Source organism: Ischnura elegans, chromosome 6 (genome assembly GCF_921293095.1).
Source record: "Ischnura elegans chromosome 6, ioIscEleg1.1, whole genome shotgun sequence".
In the NCBI taxonomy this organism is placed as follows: Eukaryota; Metazoa; Arthropoda; class Insecta; order Odonata; family Coenagrionidae; genus Ischnura; species Ischnura elegans.
Genome location: NC_060251.1, coordinates 85730585 through 85749765, shown reverse-complemented (window position 1 = coordinate 85749765; position 19181 = coordinate 85730585). Strand labels below are relative to the sequence as shown.

The window sequence follows — 19181 nt, the reverse complement described above, 5'->3', positions numbered from 1 at the left end:
TTAAATGATGTAATTCGTCTAAATTTTAAAAATTAATTAGTGAAAGTCGATCGCGAGAATGGCATATTTGCAAAACATCCAAAGAAATAGAAAATAACATATTATAGGAGCGAAAACATCCGAAAATATTAAATTTTTTTAGTTGGCTGTAATAGTTTATCTTTTATAAATTATATATGTGAAAGCTAAGGGCCCTTTTAACTCGTTGATAATTGTTTATAAATTGTGTTCCTAGCTCAACGTAACTTAAATAATGCGCCATGAGTTTTGCGAAAACAGCGAAGTATCGTAGAGCGCAATATTATGATCGAATTGGTGTGAGGGTGTGAGGCACTTGGGCGGCGTAGGTCTCTCTGTAAATATGAAATGGTTTATTTTGGAAGGAGGATGAAAAGATTAGTCATATTATTAGTCTGCTTACTTGCAGGTAAGTAACAGTCATTGCTGAGGAAGCTCGTGTACGTTTTAGTGTGTTGTTTAAAGTCTGTTGCATGTAGATGGTTGCTTTGCTCTTGAGTTTTTTTTTCAATTCATGTTACTGTTATTCTTGAAAGTGATTAATTTATTAGTGATTACGGAACCGGTTCTTGCAAAGGAGCTAATATGTCACCCCTTTTCTTTGCAAGTTGTGTGCGTATATCGGAAATGGGTTGTTAGTGCTGAAATCGAGTCAAATATTAAGTCAAGTGCACTAGTGGATAGTGTTCCTAAGTTAGCAGATGGTAACCTGAAGGAAGCTGAACGCGAATCCCCAGTCTATGATGTTGACGAAGCTAGGAAACGCATCAGAGAACTGGAAGGAAAACTCCGGGAATTAGAGGCAAGAATACCGAATAAATTCCCTGATGTAAAATTTTTGGGATACAGGTCCAGAAAAAGGATATTGGTAAATTATTCATTGTATTTTTCTTAAGCAGTAACTTAATCTGAAATTATCAATCCTTATTCATCATTGAATGTCAATATTTTCCACATAGGTGACTGGTGGTGCTGGATTCGTCGGATCTCATCTGGTGGATAAGCTAATGATTGAGGGGCACGAAGTCATCGTTGCCGACAACTTCTTCACGGGTAGCAAGAGAAACGTTGAGCACTGGATCGGCCACGAAAACTTTGAACTAATTCATCATGATATCGTTAATCCGCTTTTCATTGAAGTGGATGAAATCTATCACTTAGCGAGTCCAGCATCTCCACCTCATTACATGTACAACCCTGTGAAAACTATCAAGACGAATACAGTTGGCACCATCAATATGCTCGGTAATTAGTGCCTAAGGATGATCGTTTTCAGTTGCATTTTTAAAAAATTCTTGCAGTCATGACGGTTTTGGGGAATAAACTCCCCCCACCAGAACTCAGAGAAATTTTTAAGTTTAATCTATTTTACTTAATTGCATTGTAGAATGGTGAAAGGATTAATAAAATATCCCTCAGAAGGCCGTAAAACACACCATTTTGAACCATTTATCTTAAATTTTTTTTGGAGGTGGGCCCCTCCACCTCCTGCTTACCCTGGTGGGTATGCAATACCCCCAGGCCCCCCAGAATTAGTTGTGCCTGAAACCTCCCCTAGCCTTAATTGCTACCTGTGACCCTGCTACCAATAGCTATCAATATATGGCAATATCAGTGTGTGGATAAGAATATGGCCAGTATTAAAGCATGTTGCTCTTTCTTTGTTTGACTCTCCTCTGGTATGGAACCATCGTTAGCTGTGGATAGGTTGCCAATCCCCTAATTAAATTCCAAACATCTGTAGTATACAATCATCCACTGATTATATTTTTTTGTGCATTGGCAAAAATGGTAATGAGGATATTTTACTGACGAATGGAGGGGAGGGCAAATGAGTATTTGGGCGAATACGAGTTTGGTTTTAGAAAAAGAAAGTCAACCTGTGATGCAATCCTAATAATGAGATCTTTGATTAAGAGGAAACTAGAATATTACCAAGACGTGAATACCTGCTTCCTTGGATTTTGAAAAAAACATTTGATGGACTGGATTGGTAAAACTATTGAATATTCTTAAGAAAAAAGGCATAGATTGGAGAAATTGGCAACTAATTCATTATCTGTAAATGATGTTTAAATCAGTGAGAGTCACGCATGATCAGCCAGTCAGCAAGGGGGCTCTCAGCTTTTGTGGGTGGCAAGTGTGCTGAGGAGTTAGGCATGAGAATTTATCAAACAAAGACCAAGGTTATGTGGTTTTATAAAATATCATGAGCGAGGAATGTGAGACTCAAGATAAAAGTGGGTGGGGAAAAACTTGAGCTGGTAAAGCAATTCAACTATTCAGGCAGCACATTGGAGGAAAACGGATGCAGCAGTAAGGGCATCAGGAAAATAATTGAGTTGGTAAAGGAGGTGTTCATGAGAGGAAGTTGCTTTTGAGAGGATCTTTATGTAAGAGTTTAAAGAAAAGGTTAGTAAAGAATCTGATCTGGAGTATAGATCTTTATGGTGCAGACACATGGTCACTTAGGAAGGAGGATGAGAGAAGATTGGAAGCCTTCGAGATTTCGGTTCGGTGAAGAATAAAAGGAGACAAAAATAGAGTTGTAGACGGTGAAGTGGACGGAGAGTGGAGGAATGAGGATGGAGGGACAAGGAAGTGCTGGATATGGATAGGAAGCTTTTAGACGAGGTACCCGGAGGAGAAAGATGGTATGGATGGAGCAAGTACTTAGCAGGGATGGGACGTTGAAAGCAGTATTAGAGGGTAAAATTGGGTAAACGGGGGAAAGGAAGGAAAATAATTATACTTTTACATAGAATGAAAGGAAGTAGGCCTTATTGTGAATTAAAGAGAGAAGTACATGAAGGCAGTTTTGCCTTTGATATTAAGTCAGGGAATTGAAAACTTTTGGGTAGAAATCTAGGAAATGTCAGGGAAATTGAAAATGGAAAGTTGGAATGAGTCCTTAGTGGGTCGATGCTTTTTCCCCACCCTTTAGATAATTGCCTGGGACAATTGAAAAACCAGTTTAAAAGATGGTTTTCTTTTCCAACCGTTATTTACATCTGGATTTCCATTTCTTCATACATTTTTATCTATTGGATTTGTGCTGACTATTTATATTCCTTTGCTAGGACTGGCCAAAAGAGTTGGTGCTCGTGTGCTGATAGCCAGCACGTCTGAAGTCTATGGTGATCCTGAGGTCCACCCACAGCCTGAAACGTACTGGGGACATGTGAATCCCATTGGTAAGTATTTGAAGTGGCATATTGGGCCTTCCTTGGATTCATTTCATATTCATGTTTGTTGTGTACGTGAGGGAAATGTGGTGGCCTATTGGGTAGAGCATTTGGATCTTGATTGGAGGCCCCAGGTTCAAATGCCTGATGAAGGCTTTGGACATTCCCAAACAAAAATCCCTGAAGTTAAAGGTGGCTCCGGGAATGGAATTACTAAGTGTAGCAAAATTATGGAACTTCCGAGGTTTATGTCTTGTTGTCAAATTGAATCATTTTTTTGTGCTCTTCACTACTAAGTATATAGTAATCCTTGACACCTTTTCCTGTTTGACCTTTGCAAAATAAGGCTGAAATTATCCTGAAGTAGAAAGAAAACCTATAAGTTATATGCGTACATGTTGGCATAGTTAAAATGTTTTTTTTTTGCCTCTATTACCTCTGAGAATATTTTGCTATCATTTTCGCATCCATTTTGATGCTATTTAACAAGGGAGCTTGAGGCAATGGTTCCTTTTTGCCCCCTCCCTCCTGGTACTGCCTCAATTTCTGTGATTACATTGACAGTCTAATGAAGGTAGTTATCTAAAATGCAGTTTATATGCTTTTTCATTTATTGAAGGTCCGCGGGCTTGCTATGATGAGGGTAAGCGTGTTGCTGAAACATTGAGCTATGCATATGCAAAACAGGAGAAAGTAGCAGTTAGAGTGGCCCGAATATTCAATACTTATGGACCTAGGATGCATATGAATGATGGTCGTGTTGTATCTAACTTCATTCTTCAAGCCTTACGTAATGAAACTATAACTGTAAGTTTTATTTGCATGCTTAGTGTACATTTTTTAATTTAGAAAAAAGAAATCAGTAAAACATCATGTTGAGCAAGAGATATTTTTTTAAAGAAATTTTTTATGTGATTATGTTTAACAGGTGACTACATATTCCTTTTGGAATGCATTTAAGTTATTTTTTCATAGTAACTGGGCAAATATGTATTTGACTTTGCTCTGAGTTCTAGTTCCATTTTGTATCAAATTTCATTCTTCAAGCCTCGCTCATTTCAACAATACAGTGCAACCTCGATGTAACGACACCCCACGGTGCACTAATAAACACTCGTTATAGCGAATTGTCGCTTTACCGGAGGTGGAGCAAATAATAGCCAATATACCTCTTGCGAACAGATATACAGGAACAGGAGTGGTGCGGCGACAGATAAACATCTATCCGATAAACGTAAGCATAAATCCAGACGAAAGGCGATGTTTTTTTGCATCACTAAATTTCCTTACTCAAACAACGACTAACTATTCGAACAATTTATAAGCGCCGCACTGAATAAAAATCATGCAAAGCATTGTTTCGTCAATCATTATATTTATCGAAAGACAGTTTACCACATAAATTTGAGACTGAGCACTCCATTAACTTCATTTCTAACAGATCGCTAGCAGTTACAGAGGTTAAGAAGTCTTGATGAAAGTCTTCCGGCGGTGAAACCCTCGCTATGGCGAGAGCCAACACCGAAAGGGTCTCGTTAAAACGAATTTTTTAACACCCTTATTACAGGGTCAATTGACGGTGCATCGGCTATCTCTCGTTATAGCGGGGGTGTCGCTATAGCCCGTACTCGCTTTAACGAGGTTCCACTGTAATTACAAATTGTATTTGCATGCTTAGTCCAAAATGTTTTTGCCAATTTCTTTATACTTTCCTCTGTAATGTGTTTTAATTTCTTCCTGTAGGTATATGGCCATGGAAAACAGACACGGTCATTCCAGTATGTATCAGATTTGGTGGATGGGCTTATTGCTCTAATGGCCTCAAACTATTCTTTACCAGTTAATATAGGTAATCCAATTGAACACACTATTGATGGTAAGTTTTCTGCTTAGTTATAATTTTATCTCAAATATCTTCTATTTTATCTAATTGAATGTTGCAGGCTCTTTTTAGTTTGCTTAGAATCCCCTACATTTAATTTTTTCCCATGCACTAACCAATTTAGTTTCACGTTGTATTCTCATATGGTATTGGCCAAAAAGCCTTACTTACATGATTACATGTATGTGCTAATTACTTATGAAATTTTACTTCATGAATTAAGGGTCTCAGTTTTCAGCTCTCTTTTATAAAATTCATGTTAGTTTAAGATTCAGTTTGAATACATTTTACATTTCTTTTTATATACATACCTTTTGCATTTCCTATTGTAATACTGGCCTTGAAATATTTTCTTAATCCATTTGCCAATGTCTCCAACGCATAATGCCTCATTGTTTTCTCTCAAGTTACATGTTGCATTGGCTAAAAATCCGTAGTTGTTATCACCACTATACCTTTTACTGTTCCTTGGAATTCAAGTACTTTTTTCATGATATTTTTCTGAACACTTGATTTACCATGTCCAAATTAGTCCTCTGATGTTTTCAGAGTTTGCTGTTTTGATCCGCAAGTTGGTAGGAGGCAAGAGTAAGATTAAACAAGTTGCAGCTGTTGAAGATGACCCTCAAAGACGAAAACCAGATATAACTCGTGCAAGGGAAATCTTGGGATGGGAGCCAAAGGTATGTGAAAACTAATAACTCACTGAAGAACTACTTGTTTCTTCATACAGATTTCAAATCTGTGTACTTGCAGTAGAGTTTCCATTACATCTCCTTTAACCCATTTATGCCGAAGGTTTGAAAAATGCGAATTTTACCCTGATATTTACATATTGTCGATAAAAATACGTATAAAAACAATATCTGAAAGAAAAAACAATGTATCTCTTGCAATTATCAATTGCGAGGTGTTCCAAAAATGGAACACTAGGCAAATCCACTACTATGACGTACTCATTAATAGCATGCAAAAAAATTTGATTCAGACTCTTATTAACTCACTATTAAGAATGATATCCAGGTGAACACTTAATATGCAAGAATATATATTACAGTTTTTACATTGAAAAGTGGTATTTTTATGGCATTTGACACAGCGAGTTTGCTTTCCCTGCTTCACATTCTAATAATTCATGCCGTCAGGACGTGAGTCAAGTTTACGATTCATAGATTTCATGGTCTCCCTTTCCCACCAGGCTCAGCAGAATTACCGTATGTCTCTATATAGTGACAGGTCACACGGCGACGAAATTCGAGAAGATTCATTGGCTTCACATTGTTTATTTTATGCAATTGCCAAACATTTTGTAAAGCCAGCTCAAAGCAGAATAACCGGGGGGATCGAGTACCATTTCTTTCCACGGTTTGATGCTTGATGCTTGTCAATACTTTCATCAGCTCAGTCCACTCCTCCCAAATACTGATTATAGACCTTGATTGAATTTGGCAGAGAAACTCGTATCTTTTTTTCTGCTTTTGAGAATAACGTCTGACTGTTGCAAATGGTTGACACCGTCACCAGAAGATGCAACAGTTACAACGCTTTTATCATTTCATCTACAAACAATATTGCCTTTTCCATTAATTTGGTAATCGAATGTGCCCCAATCTTTTTTATTTAGGGTAGCATCAGATAGTAAAGGAGGTTTGTCTACGCGATCTTTTCTAGCTACGCCAGTTGCTTGGTGGCCCATTGAATGAAGTTTATCAAGGAATGCAATGCTTGTAAACAAGTTGTCGAACACAAAATGATATTTCCCGGGATACTGCATTGTGAGTGCCTCAGTGAATTGCAAAACAATTGAAGCTCCTACACCATATAATTGGTTTGAGTGTTCGGGTTTTTTCTTTGATAAGGCTGAAACCAGCAAATGTAGCCTAGATGCACCAGAATTTATACCCAAACCTAAAAAGGCTTACCCCAAATGAACTCTTTGCACTCGTCACGACCAAAATAGGGAATCATGGCCTCAACAAAGCTGAAGTATATTTCATTTGGCACATTTCATACATTTGTCATTAAGACGCTAAGTTAGAGGTCGCAGCTTGGAAAACTTGTCCGTGTGGTTCAAGTTAGAATTGTCAGCAAAATGCAAATTCAAATTTGAAAATTTTGTTTCAAATTTGTCACCTCTCATTGCACCACTAACTAGAGAATTATGCGAATCTGGTCTTTGCTCCCAAAGCATACGTCGTCTTTACAACATTTGGGCGTAATGGCAAATAGTTATTAATATAACATTAGAGATGGTCACAGAAAAACTGCCTTGAAAAAAAAGACCGATATTTCTCAACACACTGGCTGCGATGGGTTGGCAAAACTGACTAAATCTTTGCACCCCTTAATACAATATCTTCATAAAGAGGTACAGAAAGAAAAACCGTGGCATATTTGTATATAATGAGTCGTAGTCATTAAATTAGAAAGTCACATCAGGTGTTCCAAAAATGGAACACTAGGCATAAATGGGTTAATGAAGGGTCAAACCTGATTGGATAAACAAGAGAAATCCGTTCATAGGTAATTTTGAATTATTGTGACTCACCAAAGTCTCAAAATCAAAAAAGTATCTTTCTCATCTTATCGTTTCTGTCGGAATAGGAAGTATAGTGTACAGTGGAAGTTCAGTTTAACAAGTTCTCATAATCTGTGGATAATCGCTCACTAGATCGAGCACTTGTTATAACTGGCAAGGGTGAAGGTTGAAGTCCTCAATTCCCATATTCATTCTTATCACTTCTCTTCCTTATTGGTGCTATTTTACGGAGGCTGAAGATCCACATTGGTGTTAACTTGCATATTTACCTATGATTTTGCAATCTTGTAAAACAATTATTTCAGCTCATTACCAAAAACCATGTGACTGTGGCTGCACGGTTCACAATATGTGGTGACATTATCACGGGTCTGGGACCATCTAGAATTAGTGTGATACTTCAAATTGTTGTGCGTCGGCAGAACACATATTCTAGACACCAGGCCAAACAGTCGCATTGCATGAAGTTGCATTAGAGGGAGTCACAGTAAGATTTGGTTCTATGAGCATGCAGTGAAATTGCACCATCTGTTACACTTGGAAAGGTCTCGTGAGTTCAGGTAACTCCAGATTACGCATCATGTAGCCATGAATGTGCAGTTCATGGATGCAAGTACTTAATGCCGCAGATATTTTCATAGGCAAGGTTTCCCTTGCTCATTGCCATCAGCGTTGCTCAACTTTTTTTTCTGATCTTAAAGATAGTGAATGGCCAAGACAATCTGCCACGGAAACACCCTCTGAAATCAGTGCATGGAGATGTCACTTTTGCGCTCGTGTTTAATTTTAATCATGAGGTATTGATCTGAAGGCTTAATTTCCTGGGTAGTATGCTACTGAAGTTTCATTTAGTTTCATTAATTGCAAACTGAATTCATATGGGAGTGGAATCAACAGAAGACAGAAGAAACCATTCAAAGGCGAAGTTCGGTAGTAAGGTGAAGGTGGTGGTCGACTTGATTCTATTCTGATTGTCCATTTTCGACCAGTCCACCCCATGCAAGCCCATCACAAATCCATGTTAATTCTGCCCTTTATTCATACTATTTGTCTCTGCTGTAATGTAATTGACTTGATTCGTCTCTGCATTTCACCCATTCCACTCCTTTCATCCATGCATTCAGATTATAGAAAAACTGCAAAACAGTGAGATCTCATGACAATAGGGAAGTGCACTAGTGTTTCAAATGCACCAAACACATTTTTTAAATTAGAGTTCAGAACAACATAATGTCGTGAAACCACAGTTTAAATCCTAATAGTGAATACTTTATTCGAGATGACCGTCTGAAATATGGAAAAATTCAAAGGCCGCGAAAACGGGTGTCCATGTTGAATATTGGCCGTGACGTCACAAGGCAGTAGCAGAAGGCAGCTTCTACACCGTTTAGTTCTACCACTATTATTGCATAGAAAAATTACAGAATTTGAGGGTATCCGTTTTTTGCTGTCATAAAATATCTTCAGAATATATACGTGGCTGCTTCTCTTTTGAGTAAACGACTTCATCATTGCGTAATATATTAATATTCATTTACGTGTCAACTTCAAGTTTGGAAAGAGTAGTACGAATAGCACATTGAATCTTTAATAAATGCATGATGGCATTTATTTTTAGCTGGGTATATTTTGGCACAATGCCGTTTATCATGCCAAAACTTTTTTTGTAAGAACCGAGTCAAACTAATAAACCTATTTCAGACGTTTGCTGCAAGACTTATTCGTTGCGTATGTATTCACGCCGGCCGGAACGTTCGCCCTTCGCAACTAGAATCATGGGATGTTAGCCTTATTTCCGAGCTGGCTGGTTGTTGCAATGGTTCGCTGTCCAGGATGGGATCAAGAAAAGATAATCTTGGTTGGGAGAAGGAAAATTCCAACGATTTATAAATGGTATACCAAACTTTGATGTATTTATGGTTACTGAATTTTTGAATAAGGAGGACAGGTTCAACGCTCCATAGAAATGCGAGACGTTAAGGCTAACAAGGGGAGACCGCGTACCTTGCTGCATCTTTTTCAATTAGGGCGTTAGTTAGGCTGTAATTATTTAATTTTCATGCGTTACTTTTTACAAGTTATATATATAAATTCTAAATGACCACTAATCTCCAATGGGTCGGTTGGGGTAGTGGTAGCGTGCACGATTGTAAGAATAAATCTCATTCGAAGGACCGTGGTTCAAGACTGCTTCATGGCATTATTTTTTGTTGTCTTCATTGTGATCATACGGCATCAAGTTTATCATTAATTATATTTGCAGCAATCGTTGACATGAGACAATTTTTACAAACGCAGAGATACGATGACTACAAGGGTTGGTGTGCGCTAAAATGTTAATTCTTTCTTTGCTTATACTGACCAACTTCCACATTAAAAATGAAAACCACTCTTGCAAGAGCACATACCATTAAAGGCTCGCGGCAAGCAACAATATGCGTACAGGCATAATTAATAAGAACACAAAGCGAATATAAAATGCCATATATCTCGAACACTTGTAATTCACATTACTCCAAAGGGAGTTTACTTACTCAGTTCATACCTCAGTACCTTGTACTCAGTACCTACCAGTTTACCTCAGTAGCAGTGCTAAAAGAACCATTCTGAAATATATAATTTCAACTAACAAATAGGATGAAATAAAAGTTGATAACCCTGGACCGGGCGTGCTGGCGTATAAAATACGTCAATCTTTGAAAACCAAGGATTTCGACATTGTACGTACATTCTGGGCTATAATGGTTTCGTATATTCTTACAATGTACTTTGACTGCCTATATTGCGAGTTTTCAAAGTTCGAGGTATTTTAGCTAATTTTTTGGATCAGCAAGATGAACCCGTCACCAGTGGAGTACAAATTACGCCGCGCGACCTGCCGTGTACCTTTATATCTGTATCACCTATAAATGTACTAATTTCAACAAATAAAGATTAACTTTAACAAAAATCGTTTGTTATCATATATGCACATATCATGGGCAAAGTACGCATTTTGCCCGGTCGTGTAAAAAAACAGTCGCGCCATAATTCTTTAACCAAACTACTTTCAGTTTATAAATTACGTAGGTCTACACGGAAGATGCTATATTTTGACTCAACACACTTTCTGATGTGACTGAAGTACCTATTAAGTAAATTATTATAATATAAATATCAATTTGATCTTAAAATACCTTCAAATGATCTTCAAAACAGAATATCATCGATAGGTAAGAGTCAGGAGCAGCCTTGAACCATTTATTCCGTATAGCTTGTGCTTAAGGCACGGGAATGAATATCTTCTCCAGGCTTTTGTTTCGACGTCGAGATGAAATTTGGAACAAAAAATCATTTATAATTCTATTTTGAATTCATGTTTTCGATACTAGACGACATTTTTAGGAAGCAAACTCCACCGATTCCCGGAAACTCTCGCCGCGCTAAAGAAGGCGACGGAATTCAGCGATACTCCACTGGTGACTACTGCCTTGTGACGTCACATCTCAATCAAGATGGAGGCACTGTGTTTCAGCGCAACATGAAATTTTCCGACTTTCAAAACGTTTTAAAGTGCATACCCCAGATGCAGAAAATAAAAGTGACTATGCTAATGTTTCTTTTTTAGGCTAAACTTTCAAATTCAGCAATAAAAAAAAATTAGTGCACTTCCCTATTACATCAAGAGAAGCTATAAATATCCAGTGAGTGAATTACCCGTGCATCTCAGTGCATTTGTCATGCCTGAGATGGCACTCTTGTACCCACACTGTGGATTTGTACAGCATTAAATAGGTGATAAACAACCAAGAATTTTGATTATAGAAATAAGTTGTGGAAAAACAAGTTTGCCCAAGTGATGAGCCGATATATGCTGTGAGCATCATGGCCGAGATTTGAACATTGTAATGCAGTGTCAGTCACACCAATGAGTGGGTTTGGAGTTGGCAGTGTGGCTTGGACAAGTTGTCGATACTTAGGCAATGCTGTGACTCTTCATAATGTAGACGTGACTAAAGTATAGTATTCTACATTGTAATTTACTTACAACTGATAAAAAGCTCGTGAGTTTGTGGCAAGATCTCTGCCTAGTTTCAGTGTGGTGCTGATCAGTCCAGTGCTCTGCCTAGACCAGCTGTCACCACTACTGAGGCATGGTGCAAGACATCCGAGCTAGCTTCCAACACTTTCAAAATAAAAATTAATGTATATTTCTAAAACTTTTCCTTGAACTACAGCTAAATCAGCAAAATGCCCTGTTGATTTTAGCATACTTAGTCCCTACAAAATTGGTCTACACTCGAAAGATTTATAGAGTTTCTCGAATTTTTAGACCTGCTTTTGTTATAAACTGATTGTGAGTTAATTTTGATGTTTTGTTTATTGAATTGACGGACTTACATTACTCTTTTGATTTTTATACTCTACACAGATACCACTGAAAGAGGGTTTAAGGAAGACCATAGACTATTTCCACAAGGAATTACTTCGCTCTAGCCATGGTGAACGAAATTATTACAATCCTGAGGTATCTAAAGAGCCTCGCCCCCTCTGGTCTGGGTCATCTGATCGAGGGAATCACCTGCGGTGAGCATGGTGATTGAAATATGTTGCTCAAATGTATCAATGCACGGAGTCCAACAAAAAAAAGTGTGGCACCAATTATTGTGGAAGGAGCAATGGCAGCTGGTCATGCCACATGTTTGACTCCATGACTCTACAAGAAGATCTGAGAATGGCTCTGCCAGTCTGAATTACATATTTCTGATAATGGCTGCAACCCAAGAAAGGCACGTATTCACTAGAGATCTTTGTGTTGGTTATTGTAACCTGAGGGTCTTCATGTAAAATGTGTGGAAAAGAAAGGGATGTACTCATATTGTTAAGACAGCTAGTTTTATCTTAAGTTTTTGAAGTGATGAAATTTTATGCTATAAACGGAATTACACATTTCAATTTAGCCCATTTTTCTTGTTAAAGCTATTTTTAGTGTTCAGATAATTGTCAATAAATGTCCCCAAAATTTATCCCCTGAACTAAAATTAGAGTAATTTTTGTTTTGAATATTTTTTTCATACCCGAGACAATTCTTGCTACTTCATCACTCTCTTGCCTGTGTGATGTAAATCTATCTAATGTGTCGAAAATAGTTTTAGTGAGGATTTGTGAATGGAAAAAATATGTTATCATTTTGAGAATATTTGAAAGTCTGTAGTTTTGAGCCTGTTTTCATGGCTGAAGTGAGTTATGATAACTTTTCGTAAGAAATTTATCTAGTGATATATATTTTGATATTAATACATTTCTAGATGCGAGAAGGTGTTAGGAGAATTCAGGATGTTATTTGATCAGAAAGTCTTAGATGACTTCACTTTGATATTTCACTACAATGCCTTTTTATCTTATGTCTGCCAACATCATGTATCTTAGCCATTTCCTGTGGCTTTTCAGAAATAGCAATGAGTTTAATGTCTATTGCATCAAAAATGTTTTGCGTCCTTTGCAGGATTTTTTTCTTTAGCTATGAACAAATTATGAAATAGGAGGTGTATATTTTATTTGTGCCATATGTAATCCTCAGAAGAATATTTTATTAAATTATGAGTATCAAATACCTTTTTAGGTTAAAATGTGAAGTACAGATACATATGTTTTAGACAATTGATTACCTTCATTTTTGTGAACAAGGTTGTGATGACTCTTTCAACTTTAATGTATAATTTATATATTATAGAAAGTCATTGGTACATACCCAGTCATGACCAAATGTTCAACAGTATCCAATGGAATACTGTGTTCACATTTAAATTGCCGCATATGTACTACTATCTTTACCTATAAATCCCATATTGATCTCATCTCAAATTGATGTGAAAGTCCTCAAGGGAACTGACTCTAGATTGCCCAGCTCAACAATCATTAACATACATAATCAGTTTTGATGTGATTGAAATTTCCTTTCTTCCTCTCATGTTTTTTTTTTAAAGATTTATCTTTTCTTCCATTTTTCTCATTCAGTAAGGTGTATTTAATTGAATTATATGTATTGAATTGCATTTCAAATTGGACTTAACATGCAGACCATAATTTTGGCTTAACATTATGAACTGAAGATGTTAGAGCTATGTTAAAAATCTGCACCTGCACAAAAACCTCTTATTAATCCAACGAACTGCAGGGAGAAAGGATTGTGGATGAAAGTAACCATTCTCATTCAGGACTCCATTGAGAGCTCACACTTGCTACCAACCATGCGACATCATTACTTTCCATAAGATGAGCAGCTTAAAATTACCCCGTTTTTGGCTGATCCTGCCTTTCTTTTGAGGCCAAGAGCGGAGGGGAACTTTTGCCTTCTCCTCCAAACAACCTCCCCTGCAGTCTTTTTCTTCTACCTCCCATTCTGGGCATCTATGTGCCACAAACATTTAAAAGAGCTGTTCACCTTTTGATGTAGTCAGCATAGTCGCCTAGTGGGTAGTGCCCTTGTCCTGTCCTGTGCTTGTGCAAAAACAAAATCCTTGCATTGCAAAGCAGTTTTTGGAAAGTAACTATTATTACCTCTACTCTGAATGAGTGATGATCACATATGTATGATTTGGCTGTTTTTGGAAGCACCAAACACCTTATTAACTTGGTTTTGAGTTAAATTGAAACTGAGGAAAGTGATATAATACGACCTGATTGAGCTAGTTACCTCCAAGGAAAGAGACATCACACGATCAATGCCATATTAAAGAAATGAGCTTTGAAATTCCAAAAGCACCTTAGACAATTGCTCCACAGATATTTGAAAATGTTATTCTCCATGCAATTGACTGTAGTTGATAACTAAAAGACTTTATCTTTTGAATACCTTTGACCGTAACAAGTTGCATTTCGACTTTTGATGTGGCTATTGTCGTGTGATTTCTCTTCCTTTGGAGGGTCCAAAAGTGTCATATGAGATCACTACCTACAAGTTTCAAGTGAGTCCAACACCAAGGTAACAAGTTGATATTTGGCACTTTTGGAAATGGCTTCACTCGTAGTTGAGCTCGCCTATGTAAGGCAATTTCGGATTGGAAGATAGTTCTAGTATCCGTTAAATGTTGTAAGCAGGAACAGCCACCCTGAAATGGAGATCTAGGGATTATGAGGTGAGGGCTAATGTGACTTTGATAAAAGGTTGTATTCTTTTATACCAGAAAACTTTTTTGAGTCCCCAGATATTTCGTGTACCTCATTTGTACATTTGCCCTTTTTTGTCCTGTTACTAATGACTCTCTCTGCATTTTCTCATATTTTACACATTCCCTCATTCTTTAGGGAGGAATAGAAAAATGTGATAAAAGTTTTTCTGTAGTTGCAAATTTTCTTATTAGTCTCTATTTTCTCTTTGATTTCTGAATTGTGGAGCTAAAATAAATTAAGTGAATGTGAATTTATGATGGTACTGAGAGTGTAGAATATGATTTTTTAATTTTTCTTAGCCAGGCTAATATCAAAACTTGATTTTTGTGATCAAATTGTCTTTTAATGTCATTAATCAATACTGGGATAGTTTATGCCATAATATGATCTGGTTGTAGTGAATTTTGAGATAGTGGTAATGTTGTATGTTGATAACTGCTGAAATATATATATTTTTATACCGCACTGTCTTTTGTATAGGTCTATGAGGTTTTTATTTACTAAAATTAGGCTTGGTAAATATTTAGCTGGTAAATGGAAGTGAATTTGCATTGGAATAGCTTTTAAGTTAGTTTGCCTTGAAAACTAGCTGAGGGAATGTTAACAGTTAATAAATAGAAACACTTATTCGTCAGTGGAAAGAGTTTCATCACAAAATCTAATACTGATGTATTCTGCGTACACATACCAAGTTCATTTTTTCCTAATGATTGTGATAAAAAAGCTGTTTTTGTGTGGCCCTGCAGGTCAATTATGTAATTATCATTGGTATAGTAAGTATTGTCGTTAGTGGTTGGTATTATTACAATGGTTAGTCATCAATTTATTTGATGATCGCTTCATTATAAGTAGCTATTGATTTGACATCCTTGATGTCTACATAATTCACCTGCTGGTTACCACTCACTTCCACTATTATGCTAAACATTCAAAATGCAAGTAAGAAGGTATTATTTTTAAATTTTATTTTATTACAGAGTTCAACTATAGTATTTGATGTGGTTTTATTTTTACTGTATCAGGAAATTAAGATTATATAGTCATTATTTTAGGGATTATGTTTTACCGCTACACTCATATCGATTGACAAAACTGAACATGTGTCATTAATAAATCCTCTCCATATTGTTGATTTTTTAATGATTTTTGTCCTTGAAACTGGTCAAAGTACAAATATTTGGATTCACCTGTTGCATGTTGGTGATGACTCTCCTTATTTTTGACTCAGATAACATTGTGATATAGTTGTGAACTTTTGATTTTTACGTGTAAAAAATAAGTTGTAGTCCTGCTGGTATCAATTTTTTTGTAAGAAGACAAGCCTGTTGAGAGCCAATCCAGGCTGTGGGTCTAAAGTAGCAAGTATGTTCTCCATACACCCGGTGGTCCTCAACTATAAGTAACAATACTGTAAGATGCAATCCTGCTGGGCCTTGTCCCCTGGAATTGTGCCCCTTACCTTTCCATCTTTGCTGGTCTGTGTGAACCTGTGTTTTCTTGAATGACAAGAGCCTGATTTACTAGAAAAGGATGAATAGATCACAATGAAAATTTGAAAAAAAGTGTCTTTTATGTGCAATACTAATGTCATTTATACTTTTATATTGAAATTCCCCATTACTATGTGCAGTTACACATTTCATACATGTAGTAAAAAAGTCATATTATTGATCAATGCAAATGAATATATTTGTTTCATTAATTGTTTCAGTGCCTTGGAGTGTAATTCTGCAATTATTGATGTGCTTAAAATCAGTAGATCTAAATCAAGGATATTTTAGAATGCATATTTTGAAAATGGGAATACATATGAGTACCAGTGTTCAACTCTTGTATATTTATTGATTACTAATGGTGTGTTACAAATGCAATTCATTTTGTTTTCAATATGTTTTGTTTGTCATTGGTTAAAATCATTAGTGTCATAGGCGGATTTTGGGGGGTGAACAGGGGCACATGCACACCCCAGACGCTTAAAAACAGATGAGATTTTCAATACAAATATTAATAAATTTTATATTTTAATATAAAAGTTGTCAATACTTACATATTAATAACTTTTATATTAAAATTATGAGTGTATTTCGTAGAGTAATTGTTGCATGTAGTTTTTAATCCCAAATATGAGAAGACAGTTTGCCTGTCAGTCCTTGGTGCCCTTCCAGAAAAAAATCCTGGATCCGCCCTTGACTAGCATGACAGTGGTGGTACCAGTGTGCATAGACATAGGCCTAGGGAAAAGGTGGTGCCAAAGACGTCAATTTTTCTCTTTAGTGCGGAAACTGTTTTATTCCTTTATGTAGTTATGTTCTCTATCAAATTTAAAATACCATTCTTGCCTCTTTCTTGCGAATGACATTCTGTTATGTACTGTGAGACATGATTTTGTGATTTTGGGTCACTTTAACCCACCATTCCTATCATTTATTTTTCTTATCTTTATCTGAGTCTACATATACATCTATTTTTTCGTATTATCAGCTCCTACATTTAAATAAACATAATTTTGTGGTTACCATTTGCAAACTATTCTGAATGATATCAATGGATACATGTATAATCAATATCAATGAACACTAAAGTTATCTTCAACTCTGATATTCTTGTGCTTAAAAAAATTAAAGGTCATTGAAGGCACATTTGAAGAGAAAATGCCATATTTGGAGCACAATTTCTTCAATTATTCACACCTCCTGGTGTCCTTGTGTATTTTTTCTTTAAAACATGAGGCAATCCAAATTTTTTGAGAGTACGCAATGCTTTATTGATGTTGAGGACTATGTTAATGGTGTATATGGAGAGGTAAATATGTCTTAAATTACTATTAGGGCTGAAGGTTGGATGCCGTCATCACATGCTTTACAAAGATTTGGGAGATTTATCATTTTTGTGATAGGAGTGATATTTTTTAATAGTCAATAATTGTTTTTGTTGGAATGTTATCATCTAAATAAATTCTTATGTAAAGAATATTTTTTGTGGTCTAGTCATTGTGATATTTTACTCTCCCTAAGAAAAATATGGACATGGCTTCAGCACTGTTCTGGAACTGATATGAAGAGTCTCTCCTTTTCATACTTTTCTAAAATTTCTTATGAAAAAACATTATTTTCTGTAGTCTTAGTGTGTGAGAACTGAACTTATATCTTTTTACTGGCCTTATTTAAAGTTGTTTCAAGTCCACTGCTCCTGTGGAGCTCCCATGCAGGTCAGAAGGAGGTTTTTAATGTATGCTGTTCAGCTTGTTACATTACAGTATGTGGGCACTCATTCTTGATAGTTTGAGGTATCCTTTCCATCAAACTCATGTGTAATCATCCAGATGAACATCCCTTGGTCAGACCCAACCTATTATTCTCCATCTGAGGCATGCTATTGTCTTTCATCATTATTCCTTTATTTCATTTTTAAGGCTGAAACTTATTTGACTGCTTGCCTTCATTTCATCGATTTCAGCAATTTGCTATTTAAACTACTGAAGTAATTACTATCTTGCACCCACCCAACTTCATTGCGTTTCCTGTACAAAAATTCATCAGATGAAAATCATTTCCTGGATTTGGCAATGAATTTTCTCTCTTGGAGTCCCTTTTTGGTTGCATCTACAAATATTTACTGCATATCACAGTGATTGTCGATTAGTTCTCTTTGTGGAAATTCATCGATAGTAATGATACAAACAGCTGTAGTAATTTTCCATTCTTTTTAGTTTGCTAAACCAGTTTCAATGTTTTCATATGATTATCATGATCTGTCTGATTGCATATTCCAGTTCTTTTCTAAAAAACAGTAAATATATACTCTCAAGTAGGATCACGTCCTTTGAGTGGCCCAAAAATCTCTGATGCATAGAAGCATAAACCAAAAATGTGCGGTGAAAGTGCAGTTATTAATACTATTACGGAGTGATTATGGTAAACTTACGTGACCAAGCATGTGTAGTAATTTTTTAAGTGGCCTTTACATATGCCAATTAGGAGGTATTATTGAGGTAGCAATGAAATGGATCTTCAGGACAAAATATTTTCATGTGACTTCAAGTTTTGTTCGATCTTCTCAGTCCAAAAACTCAACGATCAACTCCAAAGTGAAATAAAATTCTGCAATTTTTTTGTTTAATTTTAGGTAAAGTCAGTGTTTTAAAAATTTATTTGTTGCCTTATTTATCTTTAATTTCTATTCTTATGATTATTTTCGATCCGAACGTGATTTATAATGCTGCAGAAGCAAAAAATGAACATTTAATTTTAATGATGCATTTACGCGTAAGCCCCTGGAATATAGGCCTCCATGTAGCTATTATTTTGGCGCACGCATTCAAATATTTGCGCAATGGCAGAGGCCGTCTCATTTTTTTTTGCCGCTATCGGGGAAACGAGGTACTACCTGTTCCCATGAAGATATT

The 19181-nt window shown here is 36.3% G+C and overlaps 1 protein-coding gene across 1 annotated transcript; it reads left to right on the top strand.

Annotated features, from left to right (window-relative positions):
* Positions 1–326: 326 nt before the first annotated feature.
* Positions 327–17748, top strand: LOC124161091 (UDP-glucuronic acid decarboxylase 1). Its single transcript, XM_046537285.1, has 8 exons — positions 327–427; positions 627–886; positions 978–1263; positions 3099–3212; positions 3823–4010; positions 4947–5079; positions 5635–5768; positions 12036–17748. Exons 1-8 carry the CDS (start codon positions 367–369, stop codon positions 12192–12194), a joined length of 1335 nt encoding a protein of 444 aa, XP_046393241.1. The 5' UTR covers positions 327–366; the 3' UTR covers positions 12195–17748.
* Positions 17749–19181: the final 1433 nt, after the last annotated feature.